This window comes from Filicampus tigris, chromosome 21 (assembly GCF_054856515.1).
Source record: "Filicampus tigris isolate MCC_2025a chromosome 21, RoL_Ftig_1.0, whole genome shotgun sequence".
NCBI lineage: Eukaryota > Metazoa > Chordata > Actinopteri > Syngnathiformes > Syngnathidae > Filicampus > Filicampus tigris.
The window spans coordinates 2,611,443-2,630,785 of record NC_141237.1 but is presented as its reverse complement, the minus strand read 5'-3'; the positions used below and the strand labels follow the sequence as shown (position 1 = coordinate 2,630,785).

Below are 19,343 nucleotides of genomic sequence, written 5' to 3'. Positions count from 1 at the left end.
AAATATTAATGTGTCGTCTTTGTTTCTAGCTTCTGCCTTTTCCGAGCGCTACCTGGGGATGCCCAAACCTGATCCTCGGCCTTACGCGGTACTCCCTCCACATTCCCACTGCTGACGGTTCTTGTCTTGTCGCCGTGTCCTCCTTTTAACGTTCCGTACTTTTGCGTTTGCTTTCGGCCCAGATGGCCAACCTGGCGCACCGAGCGGCTCAGTTCCTGGACAAGAAATTCCTCATCATCCATCCGACGGCAGACGGTAAGAAAAGCCGCGCCGAGGATGCCGTACCACGACGCTGAATTTTGCTTGTTTTGTCCTGTTGCAGAAAAAGTTCACTTCCAGCATTCAGCAAAACTTATTGCACAGCTCATCCATGAAAAGGCCAACTACACCTTACAGGTAAGCAGCGCAAATGAGTTTCAAACACTGAGTCATAGATTTGTCTTGCACTTTATGTTGGATGTTGGTGACAGGAACATAAGTTTTCATTTCAAATTAAGAACAAATTCATTCAACTAGTCCCCTAGTTAGGTTTGATGTTTTATATTTCATATGGTGCATTGTATAATTGGAAATGTCGTCCTCGTCAGATCTACCCAGACGAGGGCCACTTCATCCACAACGAGGCCACCCGGCAGCACCTCAGCCAATCACTGGTCAACTTCTTCGAGGAGTGCTTCAGGCTACCCGAGCGACTTTTGGACGACGAGCTGGACGAGGACACCGAAGACGAGGGTTAGCTTGACCCCCTCTCATTGCACGCCCCTAAAAAACGACTAGCCACCCACTGCGCCCACCCTGGACCAAGCACAACATCTCCTCGGTTTTATGCAACTATCTCGTCCGCATGCTGGACTTGAGACTGCTCCCAGAGCAGCCGAGGACCACCGTCATCTATTCGCCTCGTCATTTTATCCCCGGAACCCCCCCCCCCCCCCAAATTGTCACCCTAACATGCTCTGGCATATTCCGATGGACGAGCTCCCACATGGACGCGTAAAACCAGGCTAGTGGACTTGTATTATAATGAAACGCAGACGCCCCCTTGGTAGCAGTGAGCAAACTGCGTTTTATGGGACTTATGTGGCAATTTTCTAAAGTTGTGATGACATTTTCATGTTGGACTGTGTTTTTTTTTTTTGTTTTTTTTTGGCGACTGTTGTCAATATATGTAAAATAGCACACACAAACAAACATCCACGTGAGTATTAAAAGATGCACAGAATGTTCATGTTTTCACCGTCTAGTCCAAGAAATGGTTGGGAAAGATGACAAAATATTTGTTTTTAAATCAAATTTCCTTACTTTCGTCACCTGACTGCCTTATTTTGTCAAAACGAAAACATCACAAATAGAGTGTACACGAAACTACTGTTAGCCTAGCTTCAGCATAACGACCAAAGCTAAGATCGTTAGCAGGATGCTTTGAAGGAAACACAGCTAGCATAGTTAGCTTTAAATGCTAACACGAACGTGTAGAAATTAACAGTTTGAAAGTTTTACAAGTGCGTAGACAGCGAATTTACCTACAAAATCTAATTAACCACAAATTCCTCATTTTCAGTCTTGACAGGAATCTAATGTGCTAACAAGCTAGCACATTTCCTAAAGCTATTTTGAATCTGTATTAGGGCTGCACGATGTTGGAAAAAAAATGACATTGCGATTTTTGGGGGGTTTGCGATATATATTGCGATATTAAAAATAGAATCGAATTTTCACCAGATGACTTGAATAGATTTCTTTGGGAATCATTTTGTGAACTCACCATGACATCATTGTATTCATATAATATCGTTTAATCCAGACTAAGTATTGCTGTAAAAAAAAGGGATCACGGAGGCCATGTCTCTGTAACATAATAGATTATTTAACATTGTATTTCACACTTTAATGTAAACAGCAGCAAAATATTAAACATATTTTAAACAAAAAAATAAAAGAGCAGGTGCACTAGTCCCTTGAATCATTTAAAAAAATAGAAAATAAAAAACCTCTAACGCAGAAGCAGTTATAAACATCTTTAAACTAAACTATAAAATACTGTATTAAAAAATTAAAAAGCAGGTGTACTAGCTCCTGAGTGGTTTACAAAAATATAACAATAATTAAAACAGCCTGTAATACATATTGCATCCATGACTTTTCGGTGCTGTTTGGACTTCTTATCATAAGTAGTTATGCTGCCAAAGGCGTCTGTAATTGTTTTTTTGAGTAGATGAAGTTTCACCTCGGGTCCCACTTCTTAGTTAGAACTGGTCATACAGTTGTGATGGCGATTGCAGCAACAACGGTGAGACATTGTTGGCAAAGGATGATTTTTTTGTTCTGAATCTTCCTTTTTATAGCCGAAATACTTTCTTATTTCGGATGTTGACTTTCTTTCGGGGACTAAATCCACTGCCGCTTCTGCCGTCGAATCCTCCTCCTCCATGTCGTCTCAGAGCAGACAACAGCGGCTGTGAGAGTGAAGGGGGAGGGGCCGGTGACTGATTTGCAGGAGGGAGGGGGTGAGCGAGACAGGCTGTTAAGAGCACGGAGTAGCTTGCGCGTTCTAAGAAAAACAAAAAGTTAAAACATCGCACATGCGCCCGTCGCAATCGAGATATTAAACGACATATCGTGCAGGCCTAATCTGTACCCTACAAATTATGCTGTATCTGACAATATTTCTGGAATTATTGTTTCAACAGCTAACACTTACAGTATTTTGAAGCTTAGAAAGCCTTTTTTTTCCCAACAGTGTAAATGAACTAGCCGTTATCAGCTACATGTGACTTTAGCACAAGGCTAACATGTACAGATTCTGCATGGTTTGTTGTTTTGAAAAGGATGAATTTATATTTGAAACAAATATAACAATGCTTATAACAGTGGTATCGTTTACAATATAAATGCTGTTCGATCTCCTATTCGATAATTACACAAGGGTCAAGGCAAGGAGCCATTTTACTGCCATTAGTGTTGAATCTGTGGGTCAAAATATACCGCCACACTCGCTTTGACATCTTGAATGTTTCGTCAAAGAATACATGATTTCAATTTCCATGTTGTGAAATAAGCGTCTCTAAATGTTACTCGCAAGAAAGACCGTATTTCATAACGTGTGTCAATGAACTCAGAAAAATTCAAATAAGCTGGTCAATATAAAGATGAAATAAATACCTTTTGAGACAAAATGCGCTGAGTAACGCTGGGCGATATGGCTGCAAAAGGTTTGACAAGATATATCAGTCCATATTGATAATTACTCAATTTTTCTTTTAACTATTAATTTACGCCAAAGCAGTATTGCTGATCCATTTACATTAACATTCATTCAATGGAAGTGTAGTGACAGCAAGAGCAAGGAAAAAAGTAGGAGTGATGTTGTGAAATTCGATCTTTCATGTTCAATTGAAGGCACTTTGACGAGGCTCACGGCGATTTTTAGATTTATGCATTTTGATTGAATAGAAAATGTCCATTTATTTGAAACACTGACGATTGAACACACACGGGCCAGTAAACTTTATGTTCAGCATATTTATAAGTAAAAATGTAAAGGAAACGGAAAGGTTTATGTAATAATACGAATAAAAACGATGTGTTTTCAATGAGATTTATGTATTAATCAAGTGGTTGTTTTATGGTTATCTTTTTAACACCTTAGCATGGGGCGATTCTAGGGTTAGGTTTAACAAAAAAAAAACCGTCATGGTCCTTTTTTTTCTCTCTTTCTTTTAGACGCCTTACTATGCATGGTCATTTTCTTTAAAACATTTTTTTTTTTTTTAAACATGACGGTAAAGGCTCAAAAGAATAACGACGTCAACGTTTGGGACTTATTGCTTTATTGATCTGATCAAACGATCAAATGAAAATGAGTATTCTACAGGTATAGCTTACAGTAGACATTCAACCCTGAGTTTGTGTGTCATTTAACAACAAGCAGCAGAATACAAATGGGAGAAATTAATCTAATACACAAACCATGCGCTATTTTATCAATGAAAACTATGTATTTCATCAATATGATGGTTCATTGTGTCACATTGACATTAGCTCCACTACGACTCCCAGCAAAACACAAGCATGGATGATAAACAAAAAAATAGACAATTTACTTTTTTTCAAGATCTTGAATGAATACTTAAAATCATTTGCTAGCTAGACTTCGATTGTAAAGAATGTTGCATTAGTGTAAACTGTGTTGCCTATACAGACTGTATAGCTAAAATGAATGCGACATCTTTTGAACCTTCCATTCTCTGAAAAAAAAAATGCTGCTTCATGTTCAATTTAAAGCATGAGTCAATATAAGGTATATCTTTGGCGCCCTCTGGTGGCAAGGAACAATGTTGACATGAGGAGCTTCATTTTGAGCGGCCCTTTCACCCTCGCGGACAAATAAAGTGTAGTTTACGCTTTCGTCAACTATTGTTGCGTTACACGAGGCGAACATTTCTGCATTACGGCAGGTTGTCGTGCGAGTGTCAGAAATAATAGATTTGCTCAAAGATGCTCTTTGCGCTGCTTTTCACCGGACTGAAGTTGTAAATGAGAGCTTGGTTCTCCTCGTCTTCTGTGGCAAAACGGTGGAAGTTCTTCCTGGCTGCGGCGACACACAAAACAAGCACTCCCTTCAGAAACGTCTCCATTGATGTTACGCGACGCAATAGCAAGAGCCGCTTTCGCACCTTCACCCACAAAGAACTCGGCCATGAAGAAGGTGACGCGCACTCCCGAGGGGGTGTGCGCCACAAACGGCCTCCTCCACTCATAGGCGTTTTTCTCCGGGTGCCATTGGGTTCCGTAAATGGGGTAATCGAACGCTACCGAGCACACGAGGCGTTCCGTCAGGCACAGAGGGAGGACAAGCACAAAGCCAAAGTGCTATTCAAGTCTTTCCTACCTTCCATGGTGGACAGAAATTCGGTTTTTCCGTCTGTGTTGGTGGAGAGAACTTTGTAAAATGAGGTCAGCGTGTTGCTGCTGTTGAACGCCTAGAGAAAAACAAAAAGGAAACAAATAAGTTGAGGTCAGAAAAACTTGACGATATACGTCGTGATTCAACTTGAGCACTGTGATTTTAGTTTTTATTCGTAAATACATTCACTTTATTCTTGGAAAATTATAATTACAAAAAACACAATTCCCCACCCAATTTGTTTTATTTCTCTTTCAAAAAAAAAAAAACAATACACTTAACTAAAAAAAATTTTGTATGATTACTACTTACTGTCTTAGTTTTGTCTTTGTTTTTTTCAAGAAGAGTAAGACTTTTTCTAAAAATTAATAAAGCTTTGTTCTTGTAACATGTTTCTGTGTTATAAAATCTCTTGAAACAAAAGACTATTCTTAAAAGATGAACAATTTGCAAAAAAATGCAACTTTTAATGTGCGATTAGGATTTCTTTTTCTCCAAAAAGTTCCTCTTGTGAAACTCGAACAAATTTAACTTGTTTCTTGAAAAAGTGTGTTTTTATGTAAAATTGTACACTATTTATTAAAAACGTTTTAAAAAAAAAAAGCCTTTTTACAGTACAATATTTATTTTTATTTATATCCATTATTGCATATTTAACACATCTAAATTATATTGTTGACTACAAACAAAATTTTCTTTTTCAAAAAGTTAAAATTGTTGCAAAAACAAATTCTCAAAAAAATGTTGTTTTGTTTCAAAAATGTTTTGTTTTCCATTAAAAAATATATATATAATAATACTTTTTTTCCTTGAATGATGACAGATTCCTCACCCTCCCAAAAAAGCTGAGCTTATTGTTGTACCTCCATTGCCAAACTCCAGCGGTGCGAGTTCTCAGTGAGCGGTTCCAAGGCCAATGCGTCCATGAGTTCAGCGGGGAAGCCTCGGAACATTCTGCTACCTTTGGCCTCTGGAGCCCGGGGGACAAAAATTAATTCATAAAAAAATACATAGATAAAAATAAAAAATGCTACCACTGACGTTGCGACACCTCAAGATGCTGGCTCCTCCTACCTTTGGTGAAGTTGAGCGGCAAGGACACTTCGGTGGTGTTTGTGCGCGTGAGTAGCGAGACACCGTTGGTCAAGAGGAGGAGCTGCTCCAGGCCCAGGCACGTCCCCCAGATTGGAAAATAGTCGCCTCTGCGGTTGGCCTGCACCAGCCCACACGCTCGCGGTTTCAACTCTTGCACAAACAGGTGAGTCGCTTTGTTGTGCGATCGATCGGGTTACTACCTCCAGAGTCATCTCGTAGAAAATCTTGGAGCTCCTCTGGTAGCCCGACGAGAAGATGCTGGCCCCGCCTCCGGGGAAAAGCACGCTGGTGGGCGGTCACACAAGCGCGACAATGACAATTAGTGACAAGGAAATGTTGCTGTTTCCCCTTGTAATATGACTTTTGTTTCTTAAATGTGTAAAACTTACAATACACTTAACTAAAAAAATATTTTGAATGATTACTACTTACAGTCTTTTTTTTTTTCCTTTGTTTTTATTCCTTTTCAGGTGGCATTTTGCCAGTCAACTTTAAAAGTGTGCAAGTCATTTGTTCTTCTAGTCGAGCATGTGCAACCGGTAAATTTGTGTTTTTTATAATAAATTAAAAGAACTCTTTAAGCTTTTATTGCGCAAGAAAATACAAAAAGAAGCAGCAGTGTCCTCATGTTTAAGGCCGAATGTGTCTCTTTGCTTTGTTTTCATCTTCTCATTCCTCCGCATAGTGTAAATGTCACGGTGCTGTGCAAACGTCACTGTATTTCCAAACGTCTCTGCATTTTAACTGTTTATACAAGGGACAAGGGCTGCGAACGAGCTTTTGCTCTGAGCACCACGATGAACACTATGATGCTGTGCAGCAGTTTTGCTTCCTTTGCTTTCCCTTGCTTCTGTCCCTGTCACATAAACCAATAAAATACAAACTAAATCAAATGAAACTGCACGCAACTTGCATCCCACACGTACCCATTGAGGGAGTTGAAGAGTCTCCTGTACTCTTCATCAGTCTGATTGATCCTGCAAAGAGAGGAGTTTAAATGCATTGGCAAGTCGAGAAGTCCATCATAATAATGATGATGCGGATGTTAATGTTGATTTGACACTGTCAAGGCTGACATGATGGGCACCACTCTGGCTCCTGCCGCCTCCAAGAACTTGACGTAGGAGGCTGCGATGTAAGCATTCTGATTTTCTTTGGGCGTGTACAAATCCTGCGCCAGTATACCTTCATAAGAGCGTGGGCGCACACACAAATGTCATTTAGAATTCAGAATGAGACAGGTTTGCAAAGTGAGGAAGTGGTGAAGGCGACCGACCTATGATGGGCCTGTCGTTGCTGCTAGCTTGCGTTGTCGAGTCAAGCGGCGGCAGGCAACACAAAACCAGCAAAGAAACGCAAAGCATGAGCACAAACATGTTTCGGAAAGAGAAACAAGAGGACAAAAACGACTCGAGTGTGCGGCAGCCTCTCTTGGCAAACTCCTCGTCGATAAAAGTCATCAAAAACGATTCGGGGTGAAAGTGAAAATCGATGAAAATGGTTGTTTGCTCACCTTTGGACTTCAGACAACAGCAGTCAAGCATACTCGAACATCCAGCGTTTGCCCGGAAGTGCAGCGGCACCAGCTTCCGCTTCACGCGTCACGTCAAAGTAAAAGCGAGCCAACAAATTGTTACTATTTTTGTAAATCAGAGGTGCAACTAAACTTTTCAAACAACTCTCTCTCTTTCTCTCTTTAATTCTTGTAACGTTATTACTTTTGTTTTGTAATATTGTCTATTTTCTTGTATTATATAACATATTTTCCAGTCTGGCCTTTTGACTGCTGTGTTTGTGTTTGTCTGGTTCTCTTAGAAATCCCATTAAATCAATAAATGAGGACTTTAGTCAGTTATGTGACTTTTGCCTTGTTTAAAAAATGATTTGACCCTCATAAGTATATTTTAAGGATATTAATATTAATGAATATTATGACTTGTGTTCTTGCAATGTTAAGAATTTTAAGCGCTATGACTAAAGTGACGCTGACAAGTTGTTTTCATGATTGAATGGCATGAATTTTCTACCGTCAATAAAGAACACACAAGCAGAGGTTGATAAAGGAGAAAACTTTATTCTTTTTAACAAAGCACCAACCAATACTTGGAATTGTCCATTTTCTTTTTTCAGCACGAAAATGTATCTCAAGACATACAGAAGGCTGAACCCTCCAAATAAGCATCCCAACTCTTCTCCATTCTACTGTAGTAGCAAAAAAAGTAGAAAAACACAAAACAAACAAACAACAACAAAAGATAAATTACATTCTTCGATTTCATCTTCTAATTTCATGTTTATGTGCTGTAACAGTATAAATAATGGATTTAAATTAAATACCCGGTGCTGAGCCAACACCACAAATAAAAACAAAATGAAGATTTAGCAAAGAAATGAAGTACAGTGCATCAAAATTATCGGTCACTGGCGGTCCGATGGAAGGACGCAATGGAAGTAGTGGAAACTGCTTAGAACATCTCCGTGACAACCTGTAAACAAAACAAAACAGCCCTCAAGAGCTGTCTTTTGCTTCCCTTGGAGTGGACAATGGGAGACGATTTGCGGATCATTTAAAAAAAAAAAATGTGGGGTCGGGGGTCAAGAGGTGCAGCAACCTAAAATCTAGCACATTCCCTACCAGAGTTGGCAAAAAGTGAAAACTGGCCCCATCAATGCTTCATTTTATGTGCCAAAGGGACGCCGCGTTGCGAAACAGACGGGAGGTCTCGGCAGCACGCCTCAAGGGGGGTCCGACTCTTTGGGGGCGGGCTCTTAGGGGTTCTTGTGGGTCTCCACGCAGAGGACCACGTAGTCGTTGGAGCAGCTCCGCGTCTGCTGGCCCAGCAGGAGGCCCGAGGTCAGGCTGGACGACTGGCCCGCCACCGACACATGGTCGGCACGCCACATCTCGCAGTGCTTGTCCACCACGCGCAGACCTCGCCGGCTGGAGCCGTGCCAGATGCTCTTTTCGGGCCTACACGCGGGACGGGAATTCAAATCAGACCAAATGGCTCAATTTTGATTTTAATCTTGATATATCAACGACTTAAATTTTTTTTTTTAAAAAACTACTTTTGGCAATACTTTCTTTTTAAATTTCCATTTTTGACTTGCAACAGTCTGAATCTTGGGGACAAGATTATTTTTCTTCCAAAATGTGTTGTTTTTATGACTTTTATGACTTTTTTTCAATTTTTTTTTTTTTACTTTTTCTAAAAATTATGAGTTTTTTCTTGAAGGAATATGGCTTTTGTCTTGGAAAAATATGACATTTTCTTAAAATATAGCTTTTTTCGGGGAAAAATTTTTTTTTTGTTGTCTTAAAAGAATGTATTTTCTCTTGTACAAAGAGAAGAAAATCGAAAAGATATGACTGCATTCATTTAGATTATGATTTCTTGCTTTTAAAAAATAAGATTTTGTTGTGGCTATTTTCAATTAAGATTAGATTTTTTCAGTTATTTTTTTTAAAATGACTTTTCTCAGAAAGACAACTATTTTCCCCACACAATGTACTATTTTTCTTTTTTTTTTAAATATTTTTGTTGGAATAAGACTTTCTTGACAAGTTTATTAAAATATATTAATACATTTTTTGGGGGAGGGGTCCCCACTAATTAGAAATAAAAAACATTTCACTTTTTTTTCACAGAAATATGGCTTTTTTTTCTTCAATCTATCCATTGTTTTTTTTTTCTTTAAAGAAATATTTTTTGTCTTGGAAATAATGTATATAGATGTTTCTTTCTTGGAAATTTTTTTTTTTTTCTTCCTACTAATTATTAAAATTAATAATTATTCTTTCAATAGACCATAGTCACGTCAACAAGGAAGCGGTTTCCTTACCAGAAGGTATCGGCTATCACGTCGCGTCCGTCAAAAGAGTAAATGGGTATCCTGGTGTTAAAGACTCCTCCGTCGCCACTGAAGATGGACCTCCAGTTCCGGAAGAGCACGTCTCCCTGTGAGGAGGCATCACGCGTCACACACACTCGTACCCACTGACAACTCCAGTGAACTAAATCCATTTAGTTTTCATCATTTTCAAGTGAAGTGCATAAATGAATAGAGCATCGTTCGGATGAAAATAATTGCTTTAATTCCAGTTTGGACATTGAAGGGGTGCTCACCCTGAGGTTGGTGATGGGCAGAGTGTCCCTGGAGCCAGGGTAGACCACGTGGACCAGGTCCTGCTTGTTGGAGGAGACGAAGGCGCGGTAGTTGGGGGTCAGGCCCATGGCCTTGGCCTGCTCGTAGCACAGCCGGTCGGCTGTGTCCAGGCCCGTCATGTCGCCCGTGTGCGGCTGATTCAGAGCCACCAGGTTGAGCTGAACAAAAGGGTCCATCCATCACAACAATTCAACTCGGTGTGATTAATTTAAAATAAATAAAAAGTACAACGTGTGGCTCACGCTCCTCACCCTGTCGTTGACGGAGCGCACTCGCTCGATTGTGCCACCTGATTTTTGCTGGGCAGCACCAGGCTAAATAGACACCAAAAACACAAGTTCATTCTTGATAGTCCAAAATCAATATAGTCCTCAAATCATGTTTTAATATGCACCTCGTCTTGTGGGAGGATGTTACTGGAGAGGTGGAGCAGACTGCCAAGCTGGATGAAAAAAAAAAAACATTTCATACAAAACGCATTGAGCTTACCACAATTATTCATTTTTGCAAACTAATACTAGGTTATTCATTTAGCTTTTTTTTGTTTTTATTAGTGAGCGCGTATGCCGCCTCAGTTCTGTTCTGACACTAACGCAGTCTTCCACATAATCAAAATGCCCGCACCTGAATCTCCTTCCAGCCCTTGGACACCTTGAGGAAGAGACTTCCAGTGGACATGACGTAAGCTAGCATGCCCTCTGCCTCCTGGGCCGTCTTTTGCATCATGGACTCAACCGTGGAAAACGTAGTCACCTGCAAATACACAATCAACGTTCGAAACGGGCCTCGCTCCATTTTAAAACTATTTCTGAACTGCCACGTGAATATATATAGTCTGTCATATTTGAGAGTTGAGTCGAGAATGAAACCCATTTTTATGCAAATTCCATCCTAGATCAATCCAAACAACATCCACGTTCATGTTTTTAATGGACCAAAAGTGGCCATGAAGGGTCAAATCTGATCCAAACAGCATATTGTTGATATGTGTGAATTGAACGTACAGCAGCAGAGCCTCCAAAGGGTCCACGTGAGCCTGGGGATCCGGCTGGCCCGGGGGGTCCAGGAGGTCCGGGTGGTCCAGGGATACGCACATCTGAGCATCGCAGAAAAAGTCATTCAAAGTCGCTCGTTACGAGAAGGAAAGTAAGAAGATGTACACACCTTTTTTACCAAAGCCTAACGACCAACTTCCAGTTTGCCCTGGTGGTCCGGGGGGTCCCGCTGGACCAGGTATACCGTAGCCCGGGGTACCCGGAGTGCCTGGTTCTCCGCGGGGGCCTTGCGGTCCGAGCACAGACTCGCCTTTGGGTCCCTGGAGGGTTCACAAAAAGACATTACAGCCCGAGTTGTCTCACTTGAACATCGTGCGGTTACGTCGCCACGGCAACAGCTCTCACCACTGGCCCTTGTTTCCCGGGAGCACCTGGTTGCCCGGGCAACCCCGACTCGCCCTTTTCTCCCTTTTCTCCATCGATTCCCGGCTCGCCCTTCACTCCCTGACACACACACACACACATTAAATTATTTTTGTCTTTTGGCATTGAAAGGAAAAGCTGATTATTTGTAACTTACCAAGCGTCCTTTGAATGTGTCTGATGTGAGGAGAAAACAATCATTAGAAATAATAAATGTATGTAATATTCTTGAGACACTTCATTACACCTGCACAAAGGATTCTCTAAAATTGTAGGATGTATGAAAAAGTACAAATGGGCATTCGTATCCAATTTTTCACGGTGAATACTCGAAACGATCACTAAACTTCGATGCCATGCTCCGCCCACTTTACTTGGCATAGGCAAAAAAAAAAAAAAAAAAACCTTGGAAATATAGCTACGTTCATCAGTCCAGTATACTTTCGTCTGATTAGATTTAACTATGTATTTTAAGAATGTAAAAGAAGTGGCCACTTTGGAGGTTTTGACTCACTAGGGGGCGCCGGAATGCCAGGAACGCCTCGTTCTCCCTTTTGTCCTTTCATCCCGTCTTGATGATAACCTTGGTGACATAAATCAGATTGTTCTGAAAAGTGAGCTCATATGTTGTGAAACAGATGGCGCATTTACCTGCCACAGCGCTGCCGTTGGGATTGAGCTGGGGATGAAACACAGCTGTCAGTAACGACTTTATTCATAAAGAATGAAGTATCGAAGATGAAACGTGAGGCGAATTCAAAATATGAATAACGTATTAATCGTGTGATTATAAAATTATAAAATATTAATAATCTGTGAAAAAGTGACTTACCGGCATTTTGCAGAAGGGTCTGGCAGGGACTGGGAACACCGTCTGGAAAGGTAGCAGAGTTAGCAAATTAACGACTACGTCGGTGTAGTACCACAATGTGCCACAATTTGCCGGGCAGCACTGAGCTACTGGAAGAGATGCAGTGTTATTGAAAGCAAGAAGAAGAGGTAGAGTGTGTGTTTGTATGTGTTGCTGCTCCGTGGTTGTAGCAGTCGTTTGAAGGTTTGTAATTAGAGCAAAATATATACTAATTTCTCTTAGCTCCTCTATGGTGTTTTGCGTCGTATATCAGCACTAAGCCAACCATGTTGGTGGTGTTTAAACATTAAATATGTTGAAAATATTTTCGGCTGGAATGTATTCCCCGAGCTAAATGAGGGTTCACTGTTAATCAAAATATTCATTTCAGACTAAACGAGTCATTTGCATTGCTTTCTTACTCCATTGTGGCACCGGAACATTCCGGGTCGGCCCGGTCGCCCGGGAGGACCTGGGAGTCCCTGCGGATGGAGTCAAAGTCAATCAAATTGGACGCCTGGTTCAGTTATTAAAGAATACAAATGATTTTTCACATGGTGACTCACGGGTTTGCCGACAGATTCTCCTTTCTCTCCTTTGGGTCCCGTCAAACCAACACGACCCTACACATACACAGGCAAATACACGATTGTGAAATCAATTGCATTGTTCTCATTGTCCTAATTGAATTAAGTTCAGCATTACTGGTTGTGCAAAAGCAGACATGTCCGGTCCCTAATGATGTGGCCGGAGGGTGTAACTGGCTTGGCTAAGTCTCAAACAACAAGCCTGTGTTGTTGTTTTTGTAAATATTGACTCACGCTTGTAAATGCCAATGAATCCTTCATTTTAATCCCATCAAATTGACGCTTCGGGGGATTGATTCACACTCTAAACATCATGCACAAATGGAATGTTTGTGTCAACACGACTGAGTCAATGAGCCCACAGGCTGTGCAGACAACAGGTGTGATCCACTTATAAGCCACTTTGAATGCCTTAGGAGGACAGAGACATAAATCAAGTCATAGTTTTCGGAATTTGTGTGTGTGGATCTTTTCAAGAGAGGTTCATTGTGTTTTGTTGAATTTCAAATGCTTACGGGTCTTCCGGGGAAGCCAAAGTCCCCTTTTGGTCCTGGCATTCCCATCAGTCCCTGTTTGGGAATAAACAACAGTCAGCTCCTGCAGTCCTTGAACGCATCGTCTTCAATCATCGTTTTGAATTCAAAAACTTACGAGTGGTCCGGGAGGTCCAGTTGCGCCGATGTCACCCTACAGACAATTTTAGACAATAAACACACCTTTTCCTTAAGTATGTCATCTCAAAACGTCTAAGAAATGTTTTGTGAATATCACCTTGTATCCTTTGTCGCCCTTTAGAGAAGACAGGTCGTATATGGACCCATTCTCAGACATGAACATTGCCGGCTCACCTTTCTCCCCCTGAGCAAAAAACGTGAACGCTGAGAGAAGGCCAGCCACTAATAAATGAATGTTAATGTGCAATTTTTTTTTTTTTTCAAATGTTAAGTGAAAAGTTAATGTGCTCCCCATTAAGGCAGGTTTTTATTCAATCATATTCGATTCCGGGGCTTCTTTGCATAATTCAAATCGCTATGGTGACAAAAGGAAGCGGCAAGTTGCTTTTAATGCTCTGCCGCCACCGTTCTGCCGCCACCGTGTGGACGTGCGATGAGTTGTACGAGGGAGTAGAGAAGCCACACTGAAAAGAACTCCAAGAAATAGTCAAAAGTCTCAAGGCAAAAAAAAAGGCATTTTTTCAAGGAAAAGCTTTTTTCAGAAAAAAAAAATGTACAGAATACTCGATCATTAAAATATAATCATATTTTTACAAGAATACATGTTTTGGTTTTCAATCTAAAAAGTAGGAATAATATGAGGATAAGTGAGTATTTTTTGCAGAAAAAAGTCATAATATTATGAGAATAAAGCAGTATTTATTCATGGAAGAAGTCCGTTTTTTTTAGAGAAAAAACTAATCTTACAAAAATACATATTTCTCCTTTAAGATTGTCAAATTATAATGAGCATTAAGTAGTAATTTTCAAGAAAAAGGCATTTTTTTAAGAAACCAATCTTACAATCGTCAAGTCATATTTCTTGAAAGAAAGAGTTCTAATTTTGAGAAAAAGAAAAAAAAAATGGAAGGAACAATTTTACAAGAATAAAGACTTTCCAAAACATGTTACAAAAAAGACAAAACATAATATTTATAAAAGTACTGTATGTATGCTTTGTATAAAGTAAAATGTACGACTGTTTTCTTGTCAAATTCGGACTTTTTACGCAACTTAAAAAAACCAACAACTTTATTGTCATTGTATTTTTCCTTTATTTATTTATTTTTTTTAACACTTTTGCAGTATTGTCCAATACTTTCCAAACTGAACCGTCCTATTCTGGACGTGTTTTAGTCCCACCTGTGGCCAATTTGGTGCTTTCAAGTTGCATCGTGTGCGCACACTTACCTTTAGTCCTGGAGGTCCTTCAACACCTGGCACTCCGGCGTCTCCCTTGGGGCCTTGTTGTCCCTGTGGATCGCGAGGGTAGACGATCACTGCATGTTCCTCAACATTGCAATCACATTCTGAATCTTTTTTTTTTTTTTTCATTTTTGTGACACTCACAGACAATCCTTGAGCCTCGAAAATCCCAGAGAGGTTAAAGACACCGTCCGTGTCGTTGAGGAGGAGCTGAGGAAGAGGAGGAGAGGAGGCATGAAGAACGAGCAAAGTTTTCAGACTTAAGTGGCCTCGATTGCTTGTGACTAACTTCATTGAGGCTGACGGCGGGTCCTGGAGGTCCGGGAGGTCCTGGAGGGCCAGGTAGTGTGAGCCCATCACGTCCTGGCTCGCCCTGAGGAGCAGGTTGGTGATGTGAGTATGGCAGTAAGTTAACACAATGGCAAAGTCAGGTGTGGTTTTTACCTTTTGTCCCAGAGCACCGGCGTCTCCCTTAAGACCCTAAATGCAAGACATATGTAATTCATTCACTAGCTACAAAATGCCTTTCTGTGACTCTTCCAGTCTCTCTGTGGCAGCTTGACACGAAAGTGGCAGTGTCACACCGTGTCATCAGCAGGTTGCAACAAAGATGCAGAGACACTGGAGGAGGCACAGAAAGGCACGGAAGTGGACGCCCTTTTTCTGAGTGGTATATTAGGACACTTGCTCTGTCTCTGGAACTTTTGGTTGTTCAGGTGATGCGTTCACTGACCTCAGAACCTTTGGTTCCCTCTGGTCCTGCTAAACCCGGTGGACCTGCAGCTCCGGGCTCACCCTGCACACACCATGCATGATCACAAAAATAGATGACACTGAACACATTTATCATACTTCACGTGTATGACCACGAACATGGATTAGACTCATATGTCCACAAATACATATATGACCATCATCATGAATTCATCACCTACAAGACATACATGGCCATGCATTCACAAGTCACACATACAACACGCATGATGTTCAACATGTATTCCTGGTATACAGTCCAGGTCTGGACACGGACCTTAAGACCTGGCTCTCCATCAGGACCTTGGAGGCCTTCTTCACCCTGTGAGGCAAACAAAATGATGGTGAACATAAGTAATGGCCAACTAGACTTGTAGAGTACAGCTTCCCTCCAAATGGGAATTATTAAATAATATGAATGAAATATTAAAGTTGCTGAGAGGAAGTGTGTGTTACCTTTGGTCCTCGAAGTCCAGGAGCTCCTGGAAGACCCTGTTGAAAACAGATGAATAAATAAATGTTCTCATCCTAGGGACAGAACCTTCTGCGAAGTCATACCCGAAACAATTCTGATGCAGGACCACTGAGCAATTGCGAACCTTGCAGGTTCTGAAAATATCAAAGTATGATGTCAAGATAGCGTATGTATGGCACACATGTCAGCGTTTTCTATTCTACGTACCTCAATGTCAAACGGGAAGCCTTTGGCTGGGGGGCCGGGGGGCCCAGGAGGACCCGCTGGACCCTGGGGCCCGACCCTGCCCTCTGGACCCTCTGGGCCGGCAAGTCCTGGGAAGCCATGAGGGCCCTGATCTCCCTGGAATATGACAAAATAAAGCACAAGATTCTTCAGTGTATCAAAAACAATGGACATAAACCTTGTCTAATAAAAGAAAAAAAAGGGCTTTGTCGCCACCTTGTGGCATCTACAGGCAATTACAAACCTTTATGGGTGGCAGTTAATTACTCGCTGATTTTTAGTGCAATAACAAACTAAATCAATACAAATTGTACCTTAGGTCCTGGTGGGCCGTCCACTCCAGGTTCTCCCTGTTGAATTAAATTGTGGGAGTTTGATTCCAATTTTCAGAATTTCAGTGACAAAAAAAATAAATAAAAAATGATATCAATAGAATGAAATCACCATGTCTCCCTTTTGTCCAACAGGTCCTTGTTCTCCTTTGTGTCCATCAACTCCCTGAAAGAGAGAGAAGACATTTGGTTATTTTTTAAACACAGTTTCAAAAAAAAAAAAGTTGTTTTTTACTTTAAGACGTCCATATTTTGTCTGTTTACTGACTGATTGAATGTGAGATTATATTGACCGCTGATTAGAAAGACCGCTGTGCTTACAGGAAGTCCAGTTTGTCCCTTTTCTCCATCTTTCCCAGGAAGCCCAGGTGGTCCAGGTATGACTGTCTCAGACGGGGCCCCAGGGGGGCCGCGGGGTCCTGGAGCGCCGGGGGGTCCCTGACATTTGAAATGATTAATACCTCAGTCATCAACAAAGTGATGACATTATCATTTGCAGTGGGCTCGTTCTCACTCGAATGATCTCCATATCGCCGTCAAAGTCGTCGAAACCCGCAGCCGAGCCTGATCCCTCCTGACAAGTTCACAGTGGGAAAAAAAATCAACAACTAAATGTTAAGATTGCAAAAAAATCAACTTATTACCAGGAACTTGGAGGAGAAGCGGCCTGGAGGTCCGGGAGGTCCCGGAAGCCCCGGCTGTCCAACCCCATTATCACCCTGGAGGCGAATAGACTGTTATAGTGAGTCACGTTTATTTTTATTTTGCACTTAGGGGAATTTCGTGTGAAAGTACCTTTTCTCCTTTGGGTCCAGGCTCTCCTTGAAGGCCTGGGAATCCTGGAGGACCAGTATCCCCCTGAAAAAAATCAATCATTTCATGATCCACAATGTCCCGCTCTGCCGAACGGTGTTCCACAGGGTTGAATTTTGGGACTCCTGCTGTTTTCCTACTAAAGCAAGTTCGCTCTCTGCCCATTTTCAAAACTCTTCTTAAAGCAGATTTTTAATCTATGGGTTTTGACTCAGCATGAGACACCGCATTGTTTTAGTATTTTGTGGTGTTTACTGTTTTTGTTATTACCATTGTTTTAAGAGTCTTTGTTTTTATATGTCTAATTTTTGTACAGCAGTGATGGTTGCTTTTAAAGGTCTCTATAAACAAAGTTAATTGATAGTGATCATTGTTCAGTTCTTGTTCAATTTTCAAGCCAATGAGACCACAGATTCTTCTCAATGACTCCAAAGCGATGCAGGGATGCATTTACCATCAGTTAGCATGTATGGTATGTCATAATTTACTTACCGGAGTACCATTTTCTCCTTTTGTTCCCTATGAGACCAAAATAGTGACAAAACACATTTTATTAGATCATTTCAGTCAATTGTTTCTGTGACAATACGAAGTGGCAAAACGTACATGCTGTCCGTCTTTTCCTGCAGCTCCAGGAGGGCCCTGAGGTCCTGGCGGTCCTGGCGGACCGCGTGGTCCGGGCTCGCCTGCCAATTCAGAGTTTTCTCCCGGTGGGCCGGCGGGTCCTGGGGGGCCTTGTTCACCTGGCTCACCTCTCTCGCCTTTCTGTCCCGTAGATACCTGGATGAAATGAACACACGTGTAAATAACTCAATTATTGTATATTTATAGCCTGGTCATTATTTCTGTGATAAGCATTGGACAACACCAAGAGTAGCAAGAGCCTTATGCTGCTTCACCAAGTCTAAAAACATTCATGTGGACTTACAGAGTCGGGCTTGGAGGCTGCTGTTGCTGAATGGGCGAGTCGCACTGTAACTGATTTCACATGTCCAAATATGAAAATATTGTCCACCTAATGTAAATATCATTGATATATTTCATATTTTCTTTCTTTACCTGCGGGCGTGGGGTCCTGCATTTCCTGGCCGGAAGCCTCTTCAATGTCGTCTCCAGTTTCATCATCATCATCATCATCATCATCATAACTGGTAGGCATCTCGGTGGGGGGGGCCTGGACCGGGCTACTTGATGTGGGGTGCAGCAGTTCCTAATAAAATGACACGAAAGCTTTATGAACACGGTACAATAAAAAAATGGTGAAGGCATAAAGGCCATGCAATGATCCTTCTATCTATCAACCTCCCTCGCCATGGCAACAGCGTTCACACGCAACAGCCTTTCTGCATGCCAGTAGGTGGAACTGCAAAACACTTGGGACTGCACTTTTACAGTACGCTCTGAATATTGTTCATGTCTGACAAATTCAATAAGTTGAAAACAATAATGTTCAAGTGATGTTTTTTTTCTGCGTATCAAAAGCCTGATGATGAAGTTAAGATATAAAGTTTGAGACAGGAAAAAAAAGAAAACACTTTCATGATACGGCCTGTGTATGTGAGTGTGTGTGTCTACCTTTTGGTACTCCTTCTGTTCCACAACTTTCTTGACTTCCTCTTTTCCCTCCATGTCCCCATATGTGTCGTCGCCGCTTCCGGACACCTGATGAGGACAAGTGAAAAATAATCATGAGTATAGAGCAGAAATGAATTTATTTATTTTACTTTCTATCCATTTTTAAAACATTTTCTTTTTTTTCTTTTTTTTTAGGTAGACATATAATAGAAACACATTTAGTTCTTC

At 41.2% G+C, this 19,343-nt stretch overlaps 3 protein-coding genes across 10 annotated transcripts in view; 1 reads left to right on the top strand and 2 right to left on the bottom strand.

Annotated features, from left to right (window-relative positions):
• The window catches only part of dpp6a (dipeptidyl-peptidase 6a), a 126,483-nt gene extending 122,887 nt beyond the window's left edge, over positions 1–3,596 (top strand). For all 5 annotated transcript variants that reach the window (XM_086020579.1, XM_086020578.1, XM_086020575.1 and 2 more), the window contains 4 exons: positions 30–88; positions 183–255; positions 323–396; positions 588–3,596. In XM_086020579.1, the coding sequence (XP_085876705.1) occupies positions 30–88; positions 183–255; positions 323–396; positions 588–737 (356 nt within the window). In that variant the 3' untranslated portion in view covers positions 738–3,596. The remainder of the gene's footprint in view (positions 1–29; positions 89–182; positions 256–322; positions 397–587) is intronic.
• A 217-nt stretch (positions 3,597–3,813) lies between these two features.
• Positions 3,814–7,598, bottom strand: ggh (gamma-glutamyl hydrolase (conjugase, folylpolygammaglutamyl hydrolase)). Of its 2 annotated transcripts, XM_086020581.1 has the most exons (10): positions 7,515–7,598; positions 7,278–7,304; positions 7,078–7,186; positions 6,928–6,978; positions 6,202–6,286; positions 5,981–6,119; positions 5,770–5,876; positions 4,892–4,982; positions 4,677–4,811; positions 3,814–4,591 (listed from the first exon to the last, which is right to left on the bottom strand). In XM_086020581.1, the coding sequence occupies exons 1-10, from the start codon at positions 7,543–7,545 to the stop codon at positions 4,473–4,475; spliced, it is 894 nt and encodes a 297-aa protein (XP_085876707.1). In that variant the 5' UTR covers positions 7,546–7,598; the 3' UTR covers positions 3,814–4,472. The 2 variants fall into 2 exon arrangements, with proteins under 2 accessions (XP_085876707.1, XP_085876706.1); XM_086020580.1 differs by lacking the exon at positions 7,515–7,598 and having other exon boundaries at positions 7,278–7,508.
• Positions 7,599–8,055: 457 nt separating this feature from the next.
• Positions 8,056–19,343, bottom strand: part of LOC147127124 (uncharacterized) — a 32,599-nt gene continuing 21,311 nt past the window's right edge. For all 3 annotated transcript variants that reach the window (XM_086020555.1, XM_086020554.1, XM_086020556.1), the window contains 38 exons: positions 19,116–19,202; positions 18,600–18,750; positions 18,469–18,518; positions 18,147–18,320; positions 18,033–18,059; positions 17,523–17,585; positions 17,372–17,446; positions 17,242–17,301; positions 17,049–17,165; positions 16,840–16,893; positions 16,710–16,745; positions 16,378–16,512; positions 16,254–16,304; positions 16,152–16,187; positions 15,973–16,017; positions 15,676–15,738; positions 15,387–15,422; positions 15,232–15,315; positions 15,087–15,152; positions 14,928–14,990; positions 13,795–13,881; positions 13,675–13,710; positions 13,539–13,592; positions 13,003–13,059; positions 12,859–12,918; positions 12,419–12,460; positions 12,238–12,265; positions 12,101–12,169; positions 11,744–11,763; positions 11,569–11,667; positions 11,333–11,483; positions 11,173–11,264; positions 10,793–10,921; positions 10,563–10,610; positions 10,420–10,482; positions 10,129–10,326; positions 9,845–9,960; positions 8,056–8,972 (listed from right to left, as the gene is read on the bottom strand). In XM_086020555.1, the coding sequence (XP_085876681.1) occupies positions 8,771–8,972; positions 9,845–9,960; positions 10,129–10,326; positions 10,420–10,482; positions 10,563–10,610; positions 10,793–10,921; positions 11,173–11,264; positions 11,333–11,483; positions 11,569–11,667; positions 11,744–11,763; positions 12,101–12,169; positions 12,238–12,265; positions 12,419–12,460; positions 12,859–12,918; positions 13,003–13,059; positions 13,539–13,592; positions 13,675–13,710; positions 13,795–13,881; positions 14,928–14,990; positions 15,087–15,152; positions 15,232–15,315; positions 15,387–15,422; positions 15,676–15,738; positions 15,973–16,017; positions 16,152–16,187; positions 16,254–16,304; positions 16,378–16,512; positions 16,710–16,745; positions 16,840–16,893; positions 17,049–17,165; positions 17,242–17,301; positions 17,372–17,446; positions 17,523–17,585; positions 18,033–18,059; positions 18,147–18,320; positions 18,469–18,518; positions 18,600–18,750; positions 19,116–19,202 (3,024 nt within the window). In that variant the 3' untranslated portion in view covers positions 8,056–8,770. The remainder of the gene's footprint in view (positions 8,973–9,844; positions 9,961–10,128; positions 10,327–10,419; positions 10,483–10,562; positions 10,611–10,792; positions 10,922–11,172; positions 11,265–11,332; positions 11,484–11,568; positions 11,668–11,743; positions 11,764–12,100; positions 12,170–12,237; positions 12,266–12,418; positions 12,461–12,858; positions 12,919–13,002; positions 13,060–13,538; positions 13,593–13,674; positions 13,711–13,794; positions 13,882–14,927; positions 14,991–15,086; positions 15,153–15,231; positions 15,316–15,386; positions 15,423–15,675; positions 15,739–15,972; positions 16,018–16,151; positions 16,188–16,253; positions 16,305–16,377; positions 16,513–16,709; positions 16,746–16,839; positions 16,894–17,048; positions 17,166–17,241; positions 17,302–17,371; positions 17,447–17,522; positions 17,586–18,032; positions 18,060–18,146; positions 18,321–18,468; positions 18,519–18,599; positions 18,751–19,115; positions 19,203–19,343) is intronic.

Excerpts from the sequence above, each read along its gene's own strand:
- ggh (XM_086020580.1), bottom strand. The coding sequence starts at position 7,461 with ATGACTTTTATCGACGAGGAGTTTGCCAAGAGAGGCTGCCGCACACTC. Across the intron at positions 7,187-7,277 it reads CAACGACAGGCCCATCATAG|GTATACTGGCGCAGGATTTG; the intron begins GTCGGTCGCCTT and ends GCTCTTATGAAG. Across the intron at positions 4,812-4,891 it reads ATTTCTGTCCACCATGGAAG|CGTTCGATTACCCCATTTAC; the intron begins GTAGGAAAGACT and ends TGTGCTCGGTAG.